At 50.8% G+C, this 22,417-nt stretch overlaps 1 protein-coding gene across 3 annotated transcripts in view; it reads right to left on the bottom strand.

Annotated features, from left to right (window-relative positions):
* Positions 1-21,253, bottom strand: part of ATP1A3 (ATPase Na+/K+ transporting subunit alpha 3) — a 28,858-nt gene extending 7,605 nt beyond the window's left edge. The window contains exons 1-12 of one of the 3 annotated variants that reach the window (XM_074306996.1): positions 21,065-21,253; positions 14,358-14,447; positions 13,937-13,996; positions 13,533-13,736; positions 12,715-12,828; positions 12,487-12,621; positions 12,189-12,306; positions 4,482-4,750; positions 3,893-4,091; positions 3,699-3,808; positions 3,023-3,157; positions 2,216-2,408 (exon numbers count right to left, since the gene is read on the bottom strand). In XM_074306996.1, the coding sequence (XP_074163097.1) occupies positions 2,216-2,408; positions 3,023-3,157; positions 3,699-3,808; positions 3,893-4,091; positions 4,482-4,750; positions 12,189-12,306; positions 12,487-12,621; positions 12,715-12,828; positions 13,533-13,736; positions 13,937-13,996; positions 14,358-14,447; positions 21,065-21,070 (1,633 nt within the window). In that variant the 5' untranslated portion in view covers positions 21,071-21,253. Of the gene's footprint in view, positions 1-2,215; positions 2,409-3,022; positions 3,158-3,698; positions 3,809-3,892; positions 4,092-4,481; positions 4,751-12,188; positions 12,307-12,486; positions 12,622-12,714; positions 12,829-13,532; positions 13,737-13,936; positions 13,997-14,357; positions 14,559-21,033 lie in introns of all 3 variants that reach the window. The other 2 variants (XM_074306997.1, XM_074306995.1) reach the window with 2 other exon arrangements.
* Positions 21,254-22,417: the final 1,164 nt, after the last annotated feature.

Here is a 22,417-nt window from a genome sequence, read left to right as displayed (position 1 = left end):
TCTCTCAATTCTCTGTCTCTTTCTTCCAAGCTCTCCAACTTCCCATCCCTATAATCTCCTAGTTCCCCATCCTTCAGACTCCTAAATTTGTCTCCCCATTCTTCCAACCCCCCTCTCTCTCTACTCCCAATTCATCATCCTAACAAGTCTTTAATTCTCTCCCTTTTCCAATTTCTCATTCCCCCATTCTTTTTTTAATTTACATTTATTTTTCCTTAGTCCTTTAACCCCCTAACTCTATAAATCTTCAGTTCCTAAGCTTCCAATTCCTCCTCCTATATTCTATCAGTTTTTTCAGTTTCCCCTATTCTCAGCCATTTAGTTACTTATATAATCCAGTGTTTTACTTCCTCATCCTTCTGGTCTCAGTTTCTTGCCTCTCATTCCCCAGTCCCTCAACTGCCTATCTTCTAGTCTCCCAATTCTGGGCCCCAGTTCCTCATCCCCAATTTTCCTGTGCCTTGTCCTCTTGACCTGTCTTTTCACTTCCTTGCTTTATCTCTTCTTCCTCTGTTCTCATTTCTTCAACTCCCAAACTCATGGCTCAACTGAAACTACTCTTTCCAATATTTCCAGCAGTCATTTAATTGCCAAACCCACGAGTCTTTTCTCAGTCTCTGTTCTCAAACTATATGTGGTATTTGATATTTTCTCTCCCTCCTGGCTATTCCTTTCCCTCTGAAGTCTCATGGCATTATTCAGTATCTACCTGCTCAGTCTTCATGCCCTTGGCTGGATTATTATCCATTACCCACTATCAGCATCCCCCTCAAGGCTTTATATTGGGACCTGTCTCTTTTCTATGTGCCATCTTTCTTTGATGACCTCATCAACATCAATGGGTTTAATAATGGCCATCTTCATGCATGGGATTGGCTCTGAGCTCTATATATCCAACTTCAATCTCTCCCCCAAGTTTCAGTCCCCATCACCAACTTCCTAATAATTCAAATGAGCTGTTCCAAAGTCACGTCGGACTCAACATGTCCAGATGAAACCCATTATTTCCATCCCCACTATTGCCCATCCATCTTCCCAATCTCCCTACTATTTGACAAGGGTCCGATTATTTTTCTAGTTACATGAGTTCAAATCTTGGTGTTAGCTTTAACTCTTTGCCACAGCATCTTTTTCCCTCTTGTCCCTTCTCTGGCCTTCAGCATCTGTCCTCTAGATTACTGAAAAAACTTAAGACTTCCTTTGCTTCATATCCCTCCCCACTTCAGTCCATCCTCCACACTGCTGCCAAAGTGGTTTTCCCTAAGTGCAGATCTGATCATGTGACTTCCCTAATTTACAAACTAATACAAGCTCATTTGCGTGGCTTTTAAAGGTTTCACAACTTGCTCCCAACCTATTTTTTAAACCTTATTTAAGCTCGTTGCTCTTCAAGCCTTTCCTCTCTGTTCCTCATACACAACAATCCATCTTCCTTTTTTTTTTTTTTTTTTACTAGCTGCCTGTGTCCCTCCCCTTAATCTCACTGAATCTCTTTCTTCCTTTAAGATTCAGCTCAAAGATGACCTTCTACATGACACCTTTTTGTGAACCCCAGTCTGCTTGGGCTTTTCCCTCCCTAGCTCCCTTGTATTTACCTAATCTGCATTTATTCTCTGTACAAGATGGACTTGTCTCACCATTACAATGTAAGCTTCTTGAGAATGGAGGTTATTTCCATTTTTCTATCTGTATTTCTACCTTTAATACGACCCAGGGAACACTAAGTATTAGATAAAAGTTTGTCGATCGATCTTCCCAATTCTCTAATCTCCCACTCCCCAGTCCCCCAAATCCTCATCTGCTCAATCTCCCATCTGCAAATGCCTTTCTCTAGTCTTTCAATCTCTTATTGAATATCTCCAATTTATGCAGTCTAGATCTAGATCTCAACATAGTTGTTTGCATACTGTCCTGCCCCCACCCTCATCCCCCAGTAGACTGTGTTTTGTTTTTTTTTTTTTTTTGCCTTTGTTTGCATCCCTAGAACTTCACACAGGTGCCTGTCACATAGTAGGTGCTTGTCACATAGCTGGTCTTAATAAATACTTCATGATTTGACTACAATTCCCCATCCTCCCAGTCTCCTATTCTCCCAACCCTCCATTTCCTTCAGTTGCCTAACTCCTCACTCCCAGTCTCCCAGGCCCTGCCCTTCCAGCCCCCATCCTTTGGTGCTGAATCAGGCAGTGAAGACGTGAGCTAGCTTGAGCCATACCAAGCACCCGTTCACCCAGCCCGCCCAGCTCCAAGTAGGCATTCTGGAAGGCCTCCTTGAGTTCATCATCCAAGGTCTGCTCTTTGCCCTGAAGCAGAATGGTGGAGCATCTGTCCAGGATCCTCTCAGGGGCACCCTTCATCACCAGCAGATATCGATTGTCATTGGGGTCCTCTGTCTCGTGGATGGAGAGCTGGGAAGTTTAGTGAACAAGTCAGGGGGTGGTACTCGGTGTGCACGCACTCCTCCATCCCATGACTGTTCCCCTCTCCACACTTCCTTCTCTCTGGGTCCATCTTCCTTCTCTCAGTGACTTTCCATCCATCTACCTCTTTTTTCAGTATTTGTCCCCCACTCTGTAAATGCCTCCCTTGCCCTCATTTCCCCCATCTCACTCTCTCTGTGAATTTCTCTCTCACTCTCTGACTCTCTTTCTGTCAATGTTGCCTTTGCTCTCTTCCAGCTCTGTCTGTCCTCTGTGTACTTCCTCCTCCCTGTCTCCCTGTCTCTGAATCAATGTGTCTCGACCCTTCTTCTGCCTGCATCTCTCTCTCTGTGTCTCTCCCTCTACCATCTTGGTGGAAAGAACTCCTTGAGGGAGGGAGAAGGGAGTCTCAGTTCTTCTCCCTTGACTTGATGTGACTTTGAGCAACAGCTTCCCTTTTTGAGTCTCTATTTATGTATCAAATATTTCTTACTGGTGGCTTGAAGGAGTTTTACCCCTTCTCACTGCCGGGGGCTGAAGGGCATTGCTCCCTCGCCCCTGGTCATTGTTGGTGATATTGCAGGCTGTCAGTCCGCACATACCTGGTATTTGTTGGTGGAGTTGAAGGGGATCTCGGCCACTTTCTTGTTCCTTTCCCGCATCAGCTTCACGGAGCCGGATGACAATTCGATGCATTTCAGAAGGGCTGACTCGGAAGCGTCCCCTGCCACGTCCCTCTGTGTAAGAGGCAGGGATGGGAGAACAGGGAAGGGGAGAGGCCAGGGGCAACGGTTGCTAGGTTAGCTGGTGGCATTGAGGAGGAAGCGGGAAATGAGGAAAGAGGAGGTGGGCAGCACTAAAGAGACCCAGTTGGGACTGAGAGGAACTAGATTCCCACAGCTGTATGAGCAGAGGTGAGCGCGGCTAAAAAGGGATGCGAGGGGACACATATGGAGGTGGGTGGGCGCCCAGATTGGCACGGGGGAGAAGAGAATGACTAGAAAATAAAGGTCAGAGCCAGGAGGAATTGGGGCCAGTGGAAGCTGTGGGAAGAGCTCTCCCTGTGGAGTTCTGGAGTTGGAGTCCTGGCATCTTAGTGTAAATCTCGATTCTGCCACTTGCTGGCAAGTCCCTCAGCCTCGGGATCTCAGCTGGACATGCTCTCAATTCCAGTTACTTAGCTAGGACTCTGAGGACAGTCTGAGCCCGGCTGCGGGGGTTGGGAGCTGGGACTGGGAGCCTCGGGGGTTTGGGGGGCGATCCCTCGTCTAGTCCCACCTTGAGCACAGGGATGTTGTCCTGGCCTCCCTTGAAGACAGCCCGGTTGCAGAGGCCGGCAATGTGGGACAGGGCCACCCAGGTGTGGGAGCTCTTGTCAAAGGAGGTTCCTGTCGGGACAGAGACATGGCGTCAGAGACTTCCCCTCCACGCTCCCTAGTTTGCCCCCTCCCCAAGCATGGAGTCACAATCACCAGACTGGTCCTCGGTGGTGTCTGCCTCGTGGATCTGGTTGTCAAACCACATGTGGGCAACGGTCATCCGGTTCTGGGTCAGGGTCCCGGTCTTGTCTGAGCAGATGGTGGAAGTGGAGCCCAGGGTCTCCACGGCCTCCAGGTTCTTTACCAAGCAGTTCTTCCGGGCCATGCGCTTGGCGGTCAGCGTCAGACACACCTGGAAGGGAGGGAGACGCTGGGGTCCCTCCGGGAGACCTAGACTGTGCTGCCCCCCGCCCCCCACAGGCGACGTTTCCCCCCAAATAAGTGTTGTGGCCATTCCAGAATTCTCACTCTACCAAGGGACTCCGTCCCCCTTTGGGGGAAAGCCCTTCTTCCTCAGGGGCCAGACCTGCTGCCTCCCAATCCCCTCCAGAGCTGCGCTGTTCATCATTTCCCAGCCCTCTTCTCTCCAGCTTCTCGCCCCCATCTGGCCCAGTCTTCCAACCTAACTCCTCATGATTTCGGGCACCTGTTCCCCCTCCCATGAGGGGAGAAGGGGACCTGGTCCTCCGGCCCTGCCCTTTCAGGGACCCAGGCACCCCCAAGTCCCCGGGGGGGCCCTTACGGTGACGGTGGCCAGCAGGCCCTCGGGCACATTGGCCACAATGATGCCGATGAGGAAGATGACGGCCTCGAGCCAGGTGTAGCCCAGGATGAGGGAGAGGATGAAGAAGGAGACGCCCAGGAAGACGGCCACGCCTGTGATCAGCTGGATGAAGTGCTCAATCTCAATGGCAATGGGGGTCTTGCCCACCTCCAGTCCGGAGGCTAGAGTTGCAATTCTGCCCATGACGGTCCGGTCGCCTGTGGCCACCACCACACCTCGAGCCGTGCCTGAAGTCCAGAAAAGAGAGTGAGGGACGCCTCTGTGGGGGGGGGGGGCAGCGGGAGAGAGGGGCTCCACTGGGGGGGGAGTGGGAGTGCTCAGGGAGAGAGTGATGGGGGCCAGGGGCTCGGGAAGCATGGGAGAAGGTCCCCTTAGTGAAGGGGATGAAGGCTCAGGGAAGGGAGAGGAGGTCACTGAGGGGAGGGGGCAATGGGGCTCACTGAGATGGAGCCTTCATCAGGACACGGAGATCTCAACAGCAGGAGGGGAGCCTCGGGGGAAACATTGGAGCTCCAGTTGGGCTCCAACTGGACAAAGTGAGGGGAGACAGTGGTGGGGCTCAGGGAGGGAGTGGGAGTGTTCAGTAAAAACAATGGGGGCTCAGAGGGGACCCCAGGAGGGGAGAGCTTTGCTATGGCAGCTGGGGGCTCAGTGAAGAGGATGTCGTGTGACTGGGGTTCACTGGACAATGATAGTAGTGGGCTGGGGACTCTTGGGTAAATAGAGGCTCAGCAGGAGAAGGGGTGATTCAGTGAAGGACGTGGAGGTTTGGTAAGAAAGGTGTGAACTTAGTTAAAAACTGAGAATCGGTGTGGAAGAAATGGGGCAAGGGGGTTCTGGAAGATAATGAGCTTTCCTGAGAGCATGAGGGGGGTTCTGCCAGGGGATGGGACAATAGTGAGAATAAGGCTCGGGGAAAGGCGTGAGAGACCCAGTGATGGGGTGGGGGTGACCAATAAAAGGGAGGGAGTTAGTGAAACCATGGTGAGTCTCTGAAGTGATCTGGGGACCCAGTGGGGGAAGAGGGAACTCAGGGACTAGAGGGGAGTTCAGAGATGGTAGGATGAGGCAATGGTAAGTCTCAGTGGGGAGACCGGGGATTTAGTAGGGGAGATGGGGGGGCTCATTGAAGAGGGTGCCGTTCAGTGAAGGGATGGATAATGATGAGACTTGGCGGTTTGCTGCAGACTTAATGAGGGAATAGGGGTGGAGTGATGGGCTGGAGATTTAGGGGGGAATGGGAGGCTCAGTAAAGTGGAGGGGGCTTAGTGAGATGATAGGGGGTTCAGTGTAGGATTCTGGAGTACAGTGGAGAAAGAGGGGATAAGTATTGGAACGGAAAATCAGCGGGGAAGTGGGGGTTAGTGTTGGGCTGGGGATTCAGCGGGGAAATGGGTGACTCAGTGAAGGAAATGGAGGTTCAAAGGAGGGCGATGAAGGCTTAGTTAAAAGATGGGGCTAAGTGAGGGGAATGGAACAATGGGGTTTCAGTGGGAGGATGGGCCTTGGAGAAAGTCTGAGTGGGGCTAAATAGGGGGATGGGACTTAGCGAAGGTGTGAGTCATCAGTGAGTAGGATGTGAGCTTAATTTGAATAACAAGGAGTCAGTGAGGGGGGTGGTGGAGAAAGTGAGAGAGGATGGAGGCTCGCAGGGGAGAGTGCGGAATGAGTCAGAGGAATTAGGACTTGGTGAGGGAACAGAGACATCAACATCGAGGACTTTTTTAGTAAAGAGGAGAAGGGTTCAGTTAAGGCATGAGGTATCCGTTAAGGGATGGGAGCTTAATTGAGGGATAAATGAAAAGGGAAGTCAACAATAAGACCTACTAAGGTTTAGTGATGGGGAGAGGGATTCATGAGAGGAAGGACTTTATGAAAACATTGGGGAAGATGGGAGCCCAGTGATATGGGAGACGAGAAAACTCAGTAAAAGATGGAGAAAATGAAGGCTTAACGAGTGGAAGGAAAATTCTGCTTTGTGAGTCCGAGTGGGATGCGGGTCCATGAGAGGAAGAAGGGTATTCCCTTAAGTTCATAACTGGACTTTAACAAGTAGGCTGAAGGACCGCTGAGGAAATGAGGGATCAGGAAGAGGAACAGGGACTTGGGGAGAGATAGGAGCTCACTGAATAAGGGGATAGACCAATGGGGGCACAGAAGTTCAGTGAGGAGGATGGAGGGCTCAGTGACATGATGGGGATTCAGTAAATGCATCTAACTCGGTGGGCTGAGAGAATAATTCAGAGGGACATGTGTTTCATGATGGGATGGGGCGTCATTGAACAGATGGAGGGTCAATGAAAGGGATAATGGCTCATGGTAGACCTCCATGTAAGCACAGAGATGTGGGGGGTGTAAGTTGCATGATTTGTAAGAGGAAGAGTGGTTTAAGGAGGCTACAGTTCATCTTGGGAGCTCAGAAACAGGGAGAGGACTCAGTGAGATGATGGGTGTTTGGTGATGGGATGTGAGGATCTGGGGAGCCACGTAATGGAAATTTAAGGGCCTGATAAAAAGTATAGGAGGCGTAGTAAAAGTATGAGGGTGTGGTAAGGGGAGGTATGGGGACCCAGGGACAGTGATGAGTACCCAGTGAAGTAGATGGGGTGCTCAGAGGCATCGAAGGGGCTGAGTGAGAGAAGTGGGGCTCACTGAAGGAATGAGCAGCTCCTTGAGGGATATGGGAGGGTCAGTGAATGCATGGATGGGAGTCTTCCTCAGGTCCTACGGTAAACTGAGGAGGAGGGTGCCTCAGTGATGGGAAAATGATGGCTCACTGAGTAGGATGAAAATAAAGCTTAATCAGAGGGATTAAGGGCTCACTGAGGGAATAAAGGGATCCCTGATAAGGGTCAGGTTCAGTGAAGCTCAATAAAGGAAAGGAAGTTAATGAAGGGAAAGAAATCTCTCGCTGAGAAGATATTCTCTTTTAGGGGCTGGGAAGCATCGTTAGGAGTTATAGTTCCCTCAGGGAAGCACAGGGAGTTACAGCTAGATTGATTGGGGCTATAAGAGCTCCTTGAAGGAAATAAGTGCTCAATGAGAGAAATGAGAGACTCAATGAAGGGAAAAGGGGTGGGGCTCGTGGCCAATGGGAGGATGAGGAACTCGGCAAAGTGACTGGGAAAATAATGAGGAACGATGGGGCTAGTGTATGGTTGTAATTGAATGACAAGATGGCAGGAGGGTACAAATAATGAGGATACACTAGCATAGTGGGGCTCAGCGACTGAACCGAGGCATCGAGGGGGAAAATGGGTCTTAGGGACAGAGATGTAGGCTCAGTGAGGGGCATGAGGGGTCAGTCAGAGGGAGGAATGGTCGAGCGATTGAATGAAAAGAACACTAATAGGAATGGCTGTTCAGTGGAAAGGATGGAGTAAAGGATGGAGGTACTCAATGGAGGGAGGAAAACTAAGGGAAGAGGATGTGAACTCAGGGAAGGAAAAAGTCATCTCAGTGTGTGCAATTAGAGCTCAGATAAAAGGTTAGACTTCAAGTGCAAGTGCATGTGAAGGAGAAAGAACTTTCCAGTCAAAGGACTTCAGCTGAAATTCCAGCTCCAGCACTAGATCTGTGACTTTATAAATGTAACTTCACCTCCCGGCACTATTTCCTCATTGGTAACATGAGACTTGGATCTGTGGGATCTTGTCTCCTGAGATATTTTCATTATCTGTGATCTCCTGTTCCTAAGACTTTAGGGAATAGGATGAAGGCTTAAGAAAAGGAAGCTGGGGAATCATGGGGGAGATGAAGAGGCTCCAGGAGGAAATGAGAACCTGAGGGAGGAGTTTCAGGCTCAGTGAGAGTTGCGGGGTTCTAAAGATATTAGGATTCAGTGGATTGGGTGGGGACCAAGTGAAAGGAATGGAGGACTTAGTAAAGGGATGAGGACTTTAAGGAGTGGGGAAGGGTTGGAGACCAAAGGAAAATAAGAGTATAATGGCAGAATATGGGCTCAGGCAAAGGGTGCTAATTAGAGAAGGGCAAATTCAGGAAGAGGGAGGAACTGTCAGTAGAGGTATGGGGGCTTAGAGGAAGAGTGGGAGGTTCAGTGAGGGGGAATGGAGGTTTAATGACTGGCTAGAGGGCTCAGTAATAAGAATGGTTTTAGTAAGGGAGAAATATGACAGGTTGGGGGCTCAGTGAGAAGCACTAGGGAGCTCATTAAGGGAAATGTGAGGTCTGGTCAATAAAATAGGAACTCAAGGAACGTGTAAGAGTTCATGGAGGCTTAGCTAAGAAGATAGAAAATACAGTGAAAGGATTGCTCCACAGAGTGAGGAAATGGGGGCTCACCTGGGGGATGGCTGAAAGTGGCCAAGTGAAGGAAGTGGTTCAGGGAGGGCTGAGTGGTGTCAGTAGGGAGAATGGATTAAATTGGGGAATGGAAACTCAGTAGGGGAAATAAGGGTTCAAAGAGAGGTATGGGGACTCAGTGAGGGGATGAGAACTAATTGAGGTGGTCATGGTCCAGTGATGGGAATACAGGATAAGTAAGAGCTCAGTGGTGGGGATGGAGATCAGTAAGCGATCTGTTGGAAACTGAGGGCTCAGTGGAAGAGATAGACTCAAGGAAAATGGGAGAACATTGAGGAAATGGGGTTCAATAGAGGCAGTAGAAACTCATATAAGTGAGAGGGAGTTCAGTAAGTATTAAAAAAAAAAAGGATCAGTGAGGAAATATGGAGGTTAAATAAGGGGGATGGGGAATTATTGGGGAAGTGGAGGATCAGGGGAGGTGATAGGGACTCGATGAAGGAATTAGAGTTCAGTGAAGTATATGAGAGCTCAATGAGGTTAAATGAGGGGGATAGGGTCTCAGAGGCAGGAAATCAGTAAGGAAGATGGGATTAGATAAGGGAAGTTGTGGAATTGTAGGGGAACGGGCACTCAGTAAAAGAGATGGGGGACAGAAGTTAAGGGAGGGGCATAGATGTGAAGAACCAATAATGTGATACAGGGACACAGGAGAATGGGAGATTATTGGGAGAACAGAGGCTTAGAGTGATGGGGACTCATTGGGGGGATTAGAATTAAAATAAATGGATGTGGGTTCAATGATGAGAACAAAGGTCAAGCAAAGAGGATAATGGGGGAAAGGGGACTACTGGGGAGATAGGACTGAGTTGGGGTTATGGATATTCATAGAGTGACTTAGTGGTGTATACGGGGATCAGCATGTTAAACGGTAGATTTATGGAGGGAATGGGAGTAGTAGAGAAGATACGGCTCATTAAGAGGTATGGAGGATAAGTGAGGTCATAAAGTCTTGGTGACAGTGGAATTGGTGGGGAGAATGTGGGATTAGTAGGGCAAAGGGAACTTGGTGAGGGAATAGGGGATCAATGATGGTTGTGGGGATCAGTGAGATGATGAATTTGTAGCAATGTGGGTTTATAATAAGAGAAGATGAGAATTTGTTGAGAGAACATAAAGCTCATTGAGGGAATGGCAGCTAAGTGAGGGGGAAAGGGGCTGAGTTGCGGAGATGGGGACTCAGTGATCTCCATAAGGGATTAGTGAGAGAAAGAATTGATTGGCACTGAGAGATCATTAGGAAGTTTTGTAGCATGAGAGGGAGAGGCCTAGTAAAAAAAAAAATGGCAGCTAAGGGAAGGTGATAAGACTCAGGAGTAACAAACTATGAGAGCCAAGGTTCAGTAATGAGGATTAGGGTTCAGTAAAAGCACTAGAGGTTCACTATGGGAAGTGAAGCTTTCAGTGAGGGAGGAAGTATCAGTCATCAGTTAGGAGCTCCAGTAAGGGAGATGGATGATCAATGGAAGGAGCCCAGTAACAGATATAGGAAGCTCAATGAGGGGATTGGAGATGAGAATCCTGGAATTACCAATTCCAATTGATCAATGATGGATAGAATCAGCTATATCCAGAAAAGGAACACTGGGAAATGAGTATAAACTGTGAGCACTGTTTTGTTTTGTTTTGTTTTTCTTCCCAGATTATTTTTACTTTCCGAATACAATCCTTCCTTTGCAACAACAAAATTCGGTTCTGCACATAAATATTGTACCTAGGATATACTATAAGATATTTAATATGTATGGGAATGCCTGCCATCTAGGGGAGGGGGTGGAGGGAAGGAGGGGAAAAATTTGGAACAGAAGGGAGTACAAGGGATAATGTTGTAAAAAAAAATTACCTATGAATATGTACTGTCAATGAAAATGTTATAATTATAAAAATTAATAAAAAAATTTAAAAAATTATATTGGACTAGAAAGAAGAAAAAAAAGAGAATCCTGGAAGTAGAGTGGATAGAGTTTCAATGGGAAGAAGAGTTCAGTAATGGGATGGAGATGGAGATCAGTAAGGGATCTGCTGAAAAATGAGGGCGCAGTGGAAGAGATAGACTCCAAGGATAGACAAAGACATCAAAGGAATGGGAAACTCAGAGGGAAAGGAACTAAGTGCAAGGATGGATTGCTAAGGGAGGGGGGCAAAGGGATCAGGGACAAGATGAATGGAAAGGATAAAAGGGAGAAGACTGTTGAAGATAGGGACACAGTGAAAAGAATGCGGGCTCAGTGAGAAAAAGGAGGATTGAGTGAGGATGGTGAGAATTTGGCAAAGTAATATGGAGCTCAGTAAGAGGGAGCAGATTCATTTGGGAGTCTGTAGAGGGAATGGAGAACTGGTAAACAGATGGGGGCTCTGATTAAGTAATTCTCTCAGGTGATATTCTTATCCATTCAGTGGGCATAATAACAGTACCCCCTCACAGAGTTGTGAGAATTAAATTAGGTCCCACGTCTAAGCATGGTCCATGTCCTTGGAGCGTCTCCCTTAGGAGTCTCCCACATTGCCCATGATTCCCCTGGGTCTCCTGTGCTAGTGCCCCACAGCTCCCTCCATCATCTTCCCTGTTCCATATATAAAATCATAATGAAAATTATTAGCATTAACAGTAATTAGATAGAAGGCTGAATGAGGAAGATGGGAGTTTGATGAAAATGGGAGTTCAGGAACAAGTACAGCATGATTGATGAGGATGGGTCTCAGGAAATAGGTTGGGGACTCAGAAAGGGTGATGAGCATTTAAGGGGCCAATGAGATATCAGTAAAGGAATAGCAGATCTGGGAGGTGGAGGAGAAATGAAGGAAGGGGCCTAGGGGCTCAAACTGGGGTTGAATGAGGTGATATGTTCTCAGTAAGGGAGCTGAGGGCTCAGGGAGGATGCTGGGCTCAGTGAGGGGAATTGGGTCTTAGAGAGGAGAGAAGAATGATGTGGAAGCAGAAGGCTGGGGCTCAGGGATAGCTTGGCCCAATTCCAAGGAGGATGGGGACAGAGTAAATAGAACAGGGGTTCAGTTGGGGGACGCCGGCTTAGTGAAGATTATTAGAGCTCAGCCCTAAGTCTCAGTGGATAGAATGGGGGCTCAGTCTATTGGATGGAAGCCTAGTTAGGAGGATGGGGAGTTCATTAGAGTCAGGGACTAAATGAGACTAATGAAGACTTCTGGGTGGGGAATTAGGGTTCCAGAAAGCATGGGGGCTCAGTCATAAATGTTTGATGGTAGGATATAGGCTCAGAAAAGGAATGGTGAGTAAATTAGGATGCTCAACCAAGGCCAGTCCCCTTTGTCTCCCCTTCCTCCCTTTAGTAGGCCATGCCTCAGTTTCCCCTGGGATGTTCCCACCTTCCACACAATTGGTGGAAAAGAAGGTGATGTTCCTGGTCTCCAAGGGGTTGTCGTGTGTACAATCTGGGGATCGCGTCTGGGGCTCGGACTCGCCAGTCAGAGAGGAATTGTCCACCTGGAGAAAAAAGTGCAGTGAATGAGGAGATGGGCACAACAGAGGGAGGTCGCTGACCCTGAAATAATTGGCCGGCCTGAGGCAGGGTGGCCTGGTCCTAGGGACCAGGGTAACAGGGAACCTGCGTCCCTGAGACACTCGAGTCCATAAGGAGATCGGGAGCTAGGGGTTCTGGCTCACCTTGCAGCCGTGTGCCGAGATGATCCTGAGGTCGGCTGGGACTCGGTCCCCACCCTTGATCTCCACAAGGTCACCAACTACCACCTCCTCTGCATTCACCTGCATCTTCTCTCCTTCTCGAATCACTAGGGCTTGCTACAGGAGACATGGTGGGTCAAAAGCTCCATCTCTCACCAAGCCCAGAACCCCTGCCCCAACCCAACCTCCCCAGCCTCTGCGACCCCTGACCTGAGGGACCATGTTCTTGAAGGATTCCATGATTTTTGAGCTCTTTGCCTCCTGGTAGTAGGAGAAGCAGCCGGTGATGATGACCACGGCAGCCAGGACGATACCCAGATAGAGCTGTGAGAAGGAAGCCCCAGGGTCACAGAGACGCCCCGTTTCAGGCGCGCGTGACCCCCTGGTCTGTGTTTGCCCGTTTTGTGTTTCTGGCGTGTTCCATGCCCTACTCCCACTTGTGTGTGTTCCTGTGTCTCATTTACACTCATGCGCTGTCAGTGAGCATCCTGTGGGTCCCACACACATTTAGAACTGGAGGGGACCTCAAGGCTCCCTCCTCCAAGCCCCTGCTTTTAAAGCTGAGAGAACTCAAGTCCAGATGGTGTAAGTGACTGACTCACTGTCACACAGTCTCTGCGCTGAGAACTCTTCCAGCCCTACTCTGCTCGCCTCATACTCAAGCCCAGGTGAATCTCCTGCAGGTGGAGCACGTGTGTGCCCTAGGGCTGCGTGTCCCAAGGCCCCATGGGAAAATCTGTTCCATATTCTCTGAGTCCGGCGTCTCCGTGTCCTCTCAGTGTCTCACAGATCTCCCCGAGTTCTCACCCACCCACATCTCCCCATCCCATGTGGCTCCCGGATGAGTCCCGCACCCAAGCCTGGTCCATGTCCTTGGAGCGTCTCCCTTAGGAGTCTCCCACATCGCCCACGATCCCCGTCTCCTGTGCTAGTGCCCCACAGCTCCCTCCGGCATCTTCCCCGTTCCATGCTCGTCCAGCCCGAGCCTCAGGAACCCCATCCCGGGTGTTCGGGCCGCCCTCACTCACGTTGTCTCCCGCGGGGTCATCCTCGGTGCCCGCCTGGATGCCGTAGGCTAGGAAGCAGAGGATAGCCCCGATCCAGAGCAGAATGGAGAAGCCTCCGAAGAGCTGGCGGCAGAACTTGACCCATTCCGGGGTGGTGGGGGGAGGCGTGAGGGCGTTGGGCCCGTCCCGGGCCAAGATCTCCTGCGCTTTGCTGTGGGTCAGCCCCTAGAGGACACGGATCTCAGAGGGACCAGCCTGGCCTTCAAGGGCCCCTGGGCCCGGCCCAGCTGGCCAGCCCTTCGAGGCCCCAGAGGCTCCACCCACAGGGGGCTCCAGCTCCGGCCCCAGCCCTTCTCCTTCCCCGCCACCCCCAGGCACCCGCCCTTCTCCCCCAGCCACGGAAGGCTCCAGGCCTCCACACTCACCTGCACACAGTCAGTGTTGTATTTCCGACACACCTCTTCCACTGACATCTTGTGCTCGGTCTGGGGGCCAAGACAGCGGGAGGTTGTAATCAGGAGGGGGGAAAGGAGGGCCGCCCCAGGAGGGCCTTTGGGGAAGGGGCGGGGGGGGGAGGGGAAGACACCCCAAGGGGCGGAGCCTCAGAAAAGGGGGCGAGGCCAGCGAAATCGTGGGCGTGCACGTGCACTGGTGGAAGGGACTTCAGGGACTCCGAGCTCTTCATTTACAAATGAGGAGGGAAAGAGACTTGCTCAAGAGCTTATGGTTACTAATGACAGATCCAGGTCTTCGGACTCCTCGGCAGCACCGGGTCGGGGGCGGGGACCACCTGGGAGGGGTGGACCCCGGTAGGAGAGGAGGAGGAGGGCTCAGGAAAGGACTCACCATGGCCACCTCCTTCTTGAGGTCGTCCATGTCCCGGCGTTCCTTGTTCGCCTTGCTCTTCTTGGGCGAGCCCTTGTCATCTTTCTTGTCCTGCGAGGTGGCGACACGATAGCTGTCAGAGTGGCCGCGCTGCGGGCGAGAGGAGGTGACAGGGAGGGACGCCCCCACAGCGCTCCGCGCCTCGCCCCCGCGGCCTCCGGCCTATCCCTCCCCATGTCTCTCAGAGTGTCGCCTTCTCTTTGTCTCTCGTGTGTGTGTGTGTGTGTGTGTGTGTGTGTGTGTGTGTGAGAGAGAGAGAGAGAGAGAGAGAGAGAGAGAGAGAGAGAGAGAGAGAGAGACAGAGAGACAGAGAGAGACAGAGAGAGAGACAGAGAGAGAGAAAGAGACAGAGAGAGAGAGAGACAGAGAGAGAGAGAGAGAGAGAGACAGAGAGAGAGACAGAGACAGAGAGAGAGACAGAGACAGAGACAAAGGCGGAGAGACTGTGTGTGTGTGTGTGTGTGAGAGAGAGTGAGAGAGAGAGACAGACAGACAGACAGAGAGACAGAGACAGAGACAAAGGCGGAGAGACAGTGTGTGTGTGTGTGTGTGTGTGTGTGTGTGTGAGAGAGAGAGAGACAGAGACAGAGACAGAGACAGAGACAAAGGCAGAGAGACAGTGTGTGTGTGTGTGTGAGAGAGAGAGAGAGACAGAGAGACAGAGATCGAGGAGAGACACACAGACACAGAGGCAGGCAGACAAAAACAGAATGAGACACACAGAGAGAGACAGTGTGTGTGAGAGAGAGACAGACAGAGATAGAGACAGAGGCAGAAACAGAGAGAGACAGAAGAGAGACAGGTACAGACAGAATGAGACAGTGAGAGAGTGAGAGAGAAAAGAGAAGGGAAGGGAAGGAAGGCACAGAGGGGAGGGAAGAGGAAAAGGAGGGATTGAAAAAGAGACAAAGAGATAGAGAGAGTGAGAGAAGAGAAAAAGAGAAGAGAGGAGAGGGGAGGGGAAGGAGGGAGACAGACAGGGACAAAGAGAAACAGACAGACTTAGAGTGAGAGAAAAGAGAGGAGAGAGAAGAGAAGGGGAGAGGAAGGAAAGAAGAGGAGAGGGAAGGGGGGAAGGGAAGGAATGAAAGGAAGGAGGGAGAGAGACAAAGTGAGAAGTGAGAGACACAAAGAGAAGAAAGTGAGGACAGGAGAAGGAAAGGGAAAGGGAGGGGAGGGAAGGAAGACAAAGAGAGAGGCGGCTGTTTCTTTCCCTCTTTATTTCTGTTTCTTTGTCTTCCTCTGTCTCTCTGTGTCTCTTTGTCTCTCCCTCTGGGTGTCTTTCTGTATCTCCCCCTCTGTGGCTCTCAGGTAGATATATGTGCCTGCTTCTTTGTCTCTTTCATCTCTCTGTCTTCCTCAGTCCTTTTCCCCACTATGTTTTTCTCTTCCTCTTCACCTATCTCTGTTGATCTCTTTTTTCTCTGTCTGTGCTTCTCTACCTCTCAGTGTATCACTCCTTTTCAGCCTCTGTTTCTCTCTCTTGTTCTTTGCCTCTGTCCCCTTCTGCCTTCTTTTCACTCATTTTTGTCTGTGTCCCCATCGTTGTGTATTGCTTTCTTTAAGTGTCTCTTTCTATTTCTTTTTAAAATTTAACATTTTAATTTCCTCCAGTTACATCTGAAACAATTTGTTTTGAAAACTTTGAGTGTTTCTTGTCTCTTTTGTTGTGTGTCTGCCTCTAGCTGGCACACACATATATGCCAGTACCCCCACCCCTTCTCTTCCAGACCAATACCGCTGGGCATATCATCCCATCTTTGTTCTGGGTCCCCATCTGTTGACCCTCAAAGGATCTTTCTCATTTAATGCCCCCCCCCTTCTCAGCACCAGTCCTCCTCCTCCTTGAAGAGTATAAGAAAAGCTAGTCTGAGAAATCAAGAGAAACAACAAGAGACATAAGGAGAGAGATGGGTGGCCAGAAAAACAAAGAGAGACTGGCAGCAGTAAAACAGAAAGGGGGTGGAGAAGGCACATGGGGGAGGGGTAGACCCTGTCTCCTCTCCAGCTGGGCAGGATCCCTAAGCTGAGAGGGATCCAACCCAGCCCAGTCCTTCTCAGGCCAGCTCATCGGCTTCAGGGATGCTAATCCCTTGGTGACCTTGCAGAGAAAAATAGGGAGCGGAAAAGCAGCCCTTTACACACACATACAGACACGTACACCTAACCCTTTCTAGGTCCTTGTGTTGGTTTGGAGGACGAAGCTGACTGACCAAGGGCACTTCCCAACACTGATTGGTGCCTCAGTATCTTTAGTTGTCAAATGGGACTAGATAGATGCTGATGACATAGGGATATGATGTGACAAGAAAGGACAAAGAAAAGGAGTTCAGGGAGAGAGACTGACAAAAAGGGGCAAAAATTTGGGAAGAAGAGAAGAAATTGGGAGGATTAGAGAAATGGAGAAAGGCAAATAGAGATATTGGGAGACAAAAAGGTTAAACCAAAGAGGAGGAAAAACACGAAAAGCCTGAGAAACACATGGGCATGGAAAATCCCAGACCAGGAGAGATACACAGGGGAAAAAAAAGATGCAGGAAAAGATAGAGGTGGATTCAGAGATAACAGAAATGAGGAAAAGAAAGCTGAAAGCGAGATAGAAAGAAATGGAAGGGCTAGATAGAGAGACGCAAGGAGAAACAGGAAGGCAGAAACATACAGAGAGAAAGCAAAATGGAGACACAGACCAAGAAAGAGGAAGTAGAGATGAAATATGTTCACATTTATATAGTGAGTTTCAGGAAAATGGAGTCAGAGAAAGAAAAATGGGAGGGAGAAGCCAGCTGTCAGTGTGCAGAAGAGGAGGACGAAGAGGTCTTAGAAGGAGGGGAGGTCTGGCCACTGGCCAATCCTGCAGCAATACTGCGCCCTAGGAGAGTGGGGGCACTGGAGCTGGGTGTTAATGAAATCTGTGGACTCTAAGTCCCCATAATATACAAGGAGAGAGACAGAAACACAGGGAAAATGGAGAAAGGGTGGAATAAAATAGAGAGGGAGTCAATTGCTGTGACTGTGAGAGGAAAAGGCAGATACTGAAAAGCAGAAATAGAGAGACAGAAAGGTAGAGAGCAAGAGAGGAAAATTAACCTTGGGGATCAGAGGAGGACCTATGGAAGAAAGACAAGGGGATAGACAATGGGGGGTGGAAGACAGATTCTAAATTCCCTTGTTTCATTCCCCCTCTTCCTTTCCCCTCCCCCCCAGTCCCTAAACCTAGAAGAGAAGGTTGGAGAGCATGAGCCCAAATACCAGAATCCCTGAGATAAAAGAGGCTGGGGGATAAGGACATCTGGGAGTCTCCTTGAACACTTGAACAGGGGACTCTGGAAACGAGGCTGGGGAAAGATGGGATGCTACTCAGACTGGGAAAAAAGACACAGATGGAGAAACAGCAGGGTACAAGGAGAAACTGAGAAGGGGAGGAGGGGAAGAGAAGGGGAATATAGCAAAGGACAGCCCAGGGGATGCCCAGCTATACAGTTCCTGCCTCTGTGTGTGTGTGTGTGTGTGTGTGTGTGTGTGTGTGTGTGTGTGTGTGTGTATTTCTATCTAACTACACAGCTATTTCTTCTTTAGTTTTTCCTGTCTCTGGATCTGTCCCTGAGTCTCTCCATTACATCCCTTAATTGCCACCTCCCTTCCCATTTCCCTATTCTTTCTGACCTTCAAGTTTCCTTTCCCCTTCCTTAATCTCCTAACCTTTGTCTCTCACACTTTCCCTTCTCCTTATTGAGATGCAGTCTCTGAAGGCAGAGACTGAGAGACAGATGGGAAGAGAGATGGAGAGACAGAAAGGAGGCGAGCTGATAGCTGCAGAAAGCTGGGGACTGCAGAGAAGCAATGCGGGGGAAGGGGGGGGCTAGGAAGACACAAGGACACAGAGGTGGAGAAAAAGGACACTGTCCCAGAGGGAGACAGCAAGAGACTCAGAGACACACAGGGACCAAGACAGGGACAGACTGTGATGTAGGGACTGAAGGACAGAAGAGCAGATAGAGAGGAAGAGGTAGACTATGGCACAAAATAAGAGAGAATGGGAGGTACAGAGATGTGGGTGGGGGGAAGGCTAAAGTCTGCTCTTTCTGTCCCCCCCCACCTCATCCCAGTCTTGAACTGCTTCTGTGTCTTTCTCTAGCACTGAATCTGTCTCTCTCTCCTTGTGACTCCCTCCCCTGATACCTTGTATTAAAGCCACTCTATTTCCTCACTCTCTCCACCCCTGTCTATCTTTCTGTCTTTGTTTCTTTGTCTCTCTCTGTATCTATCTCTGCCTGCACATCTGTCTAATCTTTGTCTTTCTCTGCCTCTATCTGAATCTCTGTCTCTGTTTCTGTATCTCTGTACATCTGCTTATGTCTCTGTCTCTTTGTCTCTCTCTGCTTCTCTGTCTTTATGTCTCTGTCTATATCTCTGTATGTCTCTATTTCTTTTTCACTGTCTGTCTCTGTTACTGGGTCTCTTTCTATCTCTATATATCTCTCTGTGTCTGTCTCTCCTTTCAGCTTTATGTCTCCAGTCTCCCTGTCTTTCCCTTGATCTCTCTTGTCTTTTCTTTTCAGTGTATATTCCACATTCCCATATCAGTCTATTTTTTTCCATTATATTTTAGGCTTATTTCATCCATCTCTGTCTCTTTTCAGCTCTATCTATTTGTGTCTCTCTAGCTCTATCTCTCTTTAGCAACGACTTTCAGATCAAGCCTCTGGGTCTCACTTTTCCATCTTTTATTTGTAGGTATCTCAGAATCACGTCTTTGTCCCTATGTCTGTTTCTGGGCACTTCCCCAAATTTCTTAGGATTTTCTTTCTTGTTTATTTCTATCTACTCTCTCTTCCCTTTCCTGCTCCCATTTTTGTATTTCTTAAAATCTCATAATCAATTTTATTTCCTTCCCATTCTCCCAAGCTCCCCATGTTGGCTCCCTTCCCTCTGTAATCCTCCCCCATTTCCTCCCTCTCTCTTGAAGTACTTGAGCTCCCAATCCAACTTACCTGGAAGTCAAAAGCCCTCGTTCCTTTCCCTTACCTCCTCCCTAAACCCATATTTACTCCCTATTTTTATCCTCCTTCCCACCCCAAACCCCTCTCCAAGCTCCTTTCTACCTTCCATCTTTATCCCACCCTCATTGCTGTTCCCACCCTCCATTTTATCTCAGTCATGGTGAAGTGGGGAAAAAAGACTGAATATCTTGACAAATGGATCCAGCTTTACTACCTATTAATCTTGTGACCTTGGGCCAGTCCCTTCACCTGTGTGGGCCTAGTTTTCTCATCTATAAATTGAGGAGGCTGGACTAAATGACCTCTACGGTTCCTTCCTGTCCTAAATTTATTATTCTCTGGTCCCCATTGGAGCTTAGCTTTCCTGCCTCCTGTTTCGGTGTGCTTCTTATTGTGTCATCCACCCTAGCTTTCATCTTTACCCCCATCATCTCCCTCCTCCAAGTTTGTCTGCATTTCCAATGAGCATTTGCAGGGTGTGCAGCCCTGTGAGCCAGGTGGGGCAGGTACTGCCTATCCCACATGGGGAAACTGAGACCCACAGGAGTGAAATGTCCAATCCAGACCCTCACAGGGAGAGCCCAGATTCAAACCCTGGCCTCTCCTGTCTGCAAGGCTGGACCCTTTCCCTTACATCATGCTGCCATCCCTGTCCCCAACCCATTCCTCGTCCTCCATTTTTAATTCCACTCCCATCCCCCTCTTTATCCTCCTACCCATCCCCAACCCTGTCCCCTGTCCCCATGCTCCATCCCTCTCTCCACCCCCAGCCTCCATCTTTGTCCCAGTCCCCATGCCCTTCCTCTTGAAGGCCATTTTCCCCAAAGCCCCCGGGCTGAGGATCAGACAGAATGGGATCCGGGTCTGCGGAAGGGTCAGGAAACCGAAGCGACAGCATCTGGTGGAGAGACCCAGGGACAGAGACAAGGACACACGGACAAGGGCACGGGGACACGCAGCTCGAGTGTTCTCGGGCCCAGATGCTGATTTTGCCGTCTCCCCCTCCCCCCCGGGGGCCCGAGCTCCCCCTCCCGTCACGTTCCCCCGGGCTGGGCAGCTGAGGCACGCACGGACACACACACTTGAGGCGCACTGCGGGAGGAGCCCCCCACCCGAGGGGCCAGGCCGCGAAGGAGACAGGGAGGTCACGTCCGCTCCTCCCCCCAAGTCCCCGACTCCGCAGGGAGACGGGGAGATTTCAGCCAGATGCACACGCAAGGTCACCCAGACGTGCAGTCCCAGCCGCGGGCGGCCGGCTCGGCCCGGTCTCGGGACCCCCGCCTCGCCGAGCTCACAATGTCGCCCATGGACATCCCTCGCCAGCCCCGCGACCCCCCAATGTCACACCCAGGCCGCCAATGACACGCTCAGACGCTCGCAACGGCACTCGGACCCCCAGCTCCCGCCCGGGTGGCCGGGGTCCGGCTCTCAAGCCCGGCACGCGACATCGCCACCTCCCAGCGGGTCCCACACAAACAACGCCACATCCAGAGCCGCGGAGCGCCCGGGGGCCGCACCCCGGCCCCCGGGCACACACCGTGGGCACCCCGCACCCCAAGGTCCCCACACACACAAACACGCGCGCGCACCCATGCACACACTCACACTCACACTCACACTCACACTCACACTCACACCCTCCGCCCCCCTCCCGGCCCGGGCACCTACCCCCATCCTGGCGGCTTCGCTGGGCCGGGGGCCGGGGAACAGGGGCGGGGGTTGGGCTGGGAAATGGGGGCTCGGGATTCAGGGCTCCGGGCTCTGGGGCTGGGGCTCCGGGTGCGGGGCGCGGGGCTGGGCTCGGGGCTGGGTCCGCGCGTCGGCTGCTCGGTCCGCAGAAGAGGCCGCCCGCCCCCCGCCTCCGCCTCCTCATATGGCCGGGCGCGCGGGGGGGCGGGAGCCGGCCAATCCGAGGACTCGGCGGGATGAGTGGCATCCTGGGCCCCGCCCCTGGCACTGCAGCTGTCGTGGCTGCCTCCGCAGGGGGGGCGGGGCGGAGGGGGCACAGCGCTGCGGAGCCCCCGCCTCAGGCGCCCGGGATGCCAGGCTCCCCGGCCCCCGCCTCCTCTCTCTCTCTCTCTCCCTCCCAACCTCATCCCCCTCCCCGCCCAAGGGGCAGCCCCGGGAACCCTCTGCAGTGCGGGGAGACACTGAACGCGGCCTGCCGCCCACGCGGGACAGAGACAAGCACGGTCACAGAGACCGCGGCAAGACAGGCGGACACGGAGAGATAGCTACAGCGAGAGAGATGCAGGGTCAAAGAGATCAAGAGATTCACTGGCATATGGACGGCCTCAGAGAAATGGGGAAGGAGGAAACTAGACAGAGGGAGACAAGAGACAGGGACACAAAGGAAGCCAGAGATCCGGGAGAGAAACAGGTGCGGAGACAGAGACAAGAAGGGACAGAGTAACCCGGCTAGGCAGAGAGATAGAGAGATAGAAGTACAGAGACTCCGAGAAACGAGAAAAGACAGAACTCAGGAGACAGAGAAAGACAGAGATAAAAAAGAGCGGAGAAAAGGCACTGAGGGAGGGAGAGACAACAAAGAGACACACAGAGAGATAAAGAGAAGTACAGACTCCGAAGAAAAAGAAAGGCAGAGACAAAAAGAGAGAAGTACAGAGACTCCGAGGAAAAAGAGACAGAGAGATAGAGAGAATTACAGAGACTTCTAGGGAAAAGAAAGGCAGAGACAGAAAGAGATAAAGAGAACTACAGAGACTCAGAGAAACGAGAAAAGACAGAACTCAGGAGACAGAGACAGAGATAAAAAAGAGAGAGAGAGAGAGAGAAAAGACACCAAGGAAGAGAGAGACAACAGAGAGAGACACCCAGAGAGACATATGCGAAATACAGGGAGACAAGAGAGACAGAGCTCAGAAGACAGGCACAAAGGAAGGCAGGACCAAGGAGGGGGACAGAGATAAAGAGGGTTAAAGGGATGCAGACACATCATAGAAAAACAGTACCTTGGACTAGCAAACTTTTTCTCAGGACCCATTACTAGTTGGGGCACCC

The sequence above is a fragment of the Sminthopsis crassicaudata genome, chromosome 3 (genome assembly GCF_048593235.1).
Source record: "Sminthopsis crassicaudata isolate SCR6 chromosome 3, ASM4859323v1, whole genome shotgun sequence".
Lineage (NCBI taxonomy): Eukaryota > Metazoa > Chordata > Mammalia > Dasyuromorphia > Dasyuridae > Sminthopsis > Sminthopsis crassicaudata.
Note: the sequence above shows the minus strand (reverse complement) of the source record. Positions and strands in the feature narration are given on the sequence as shown.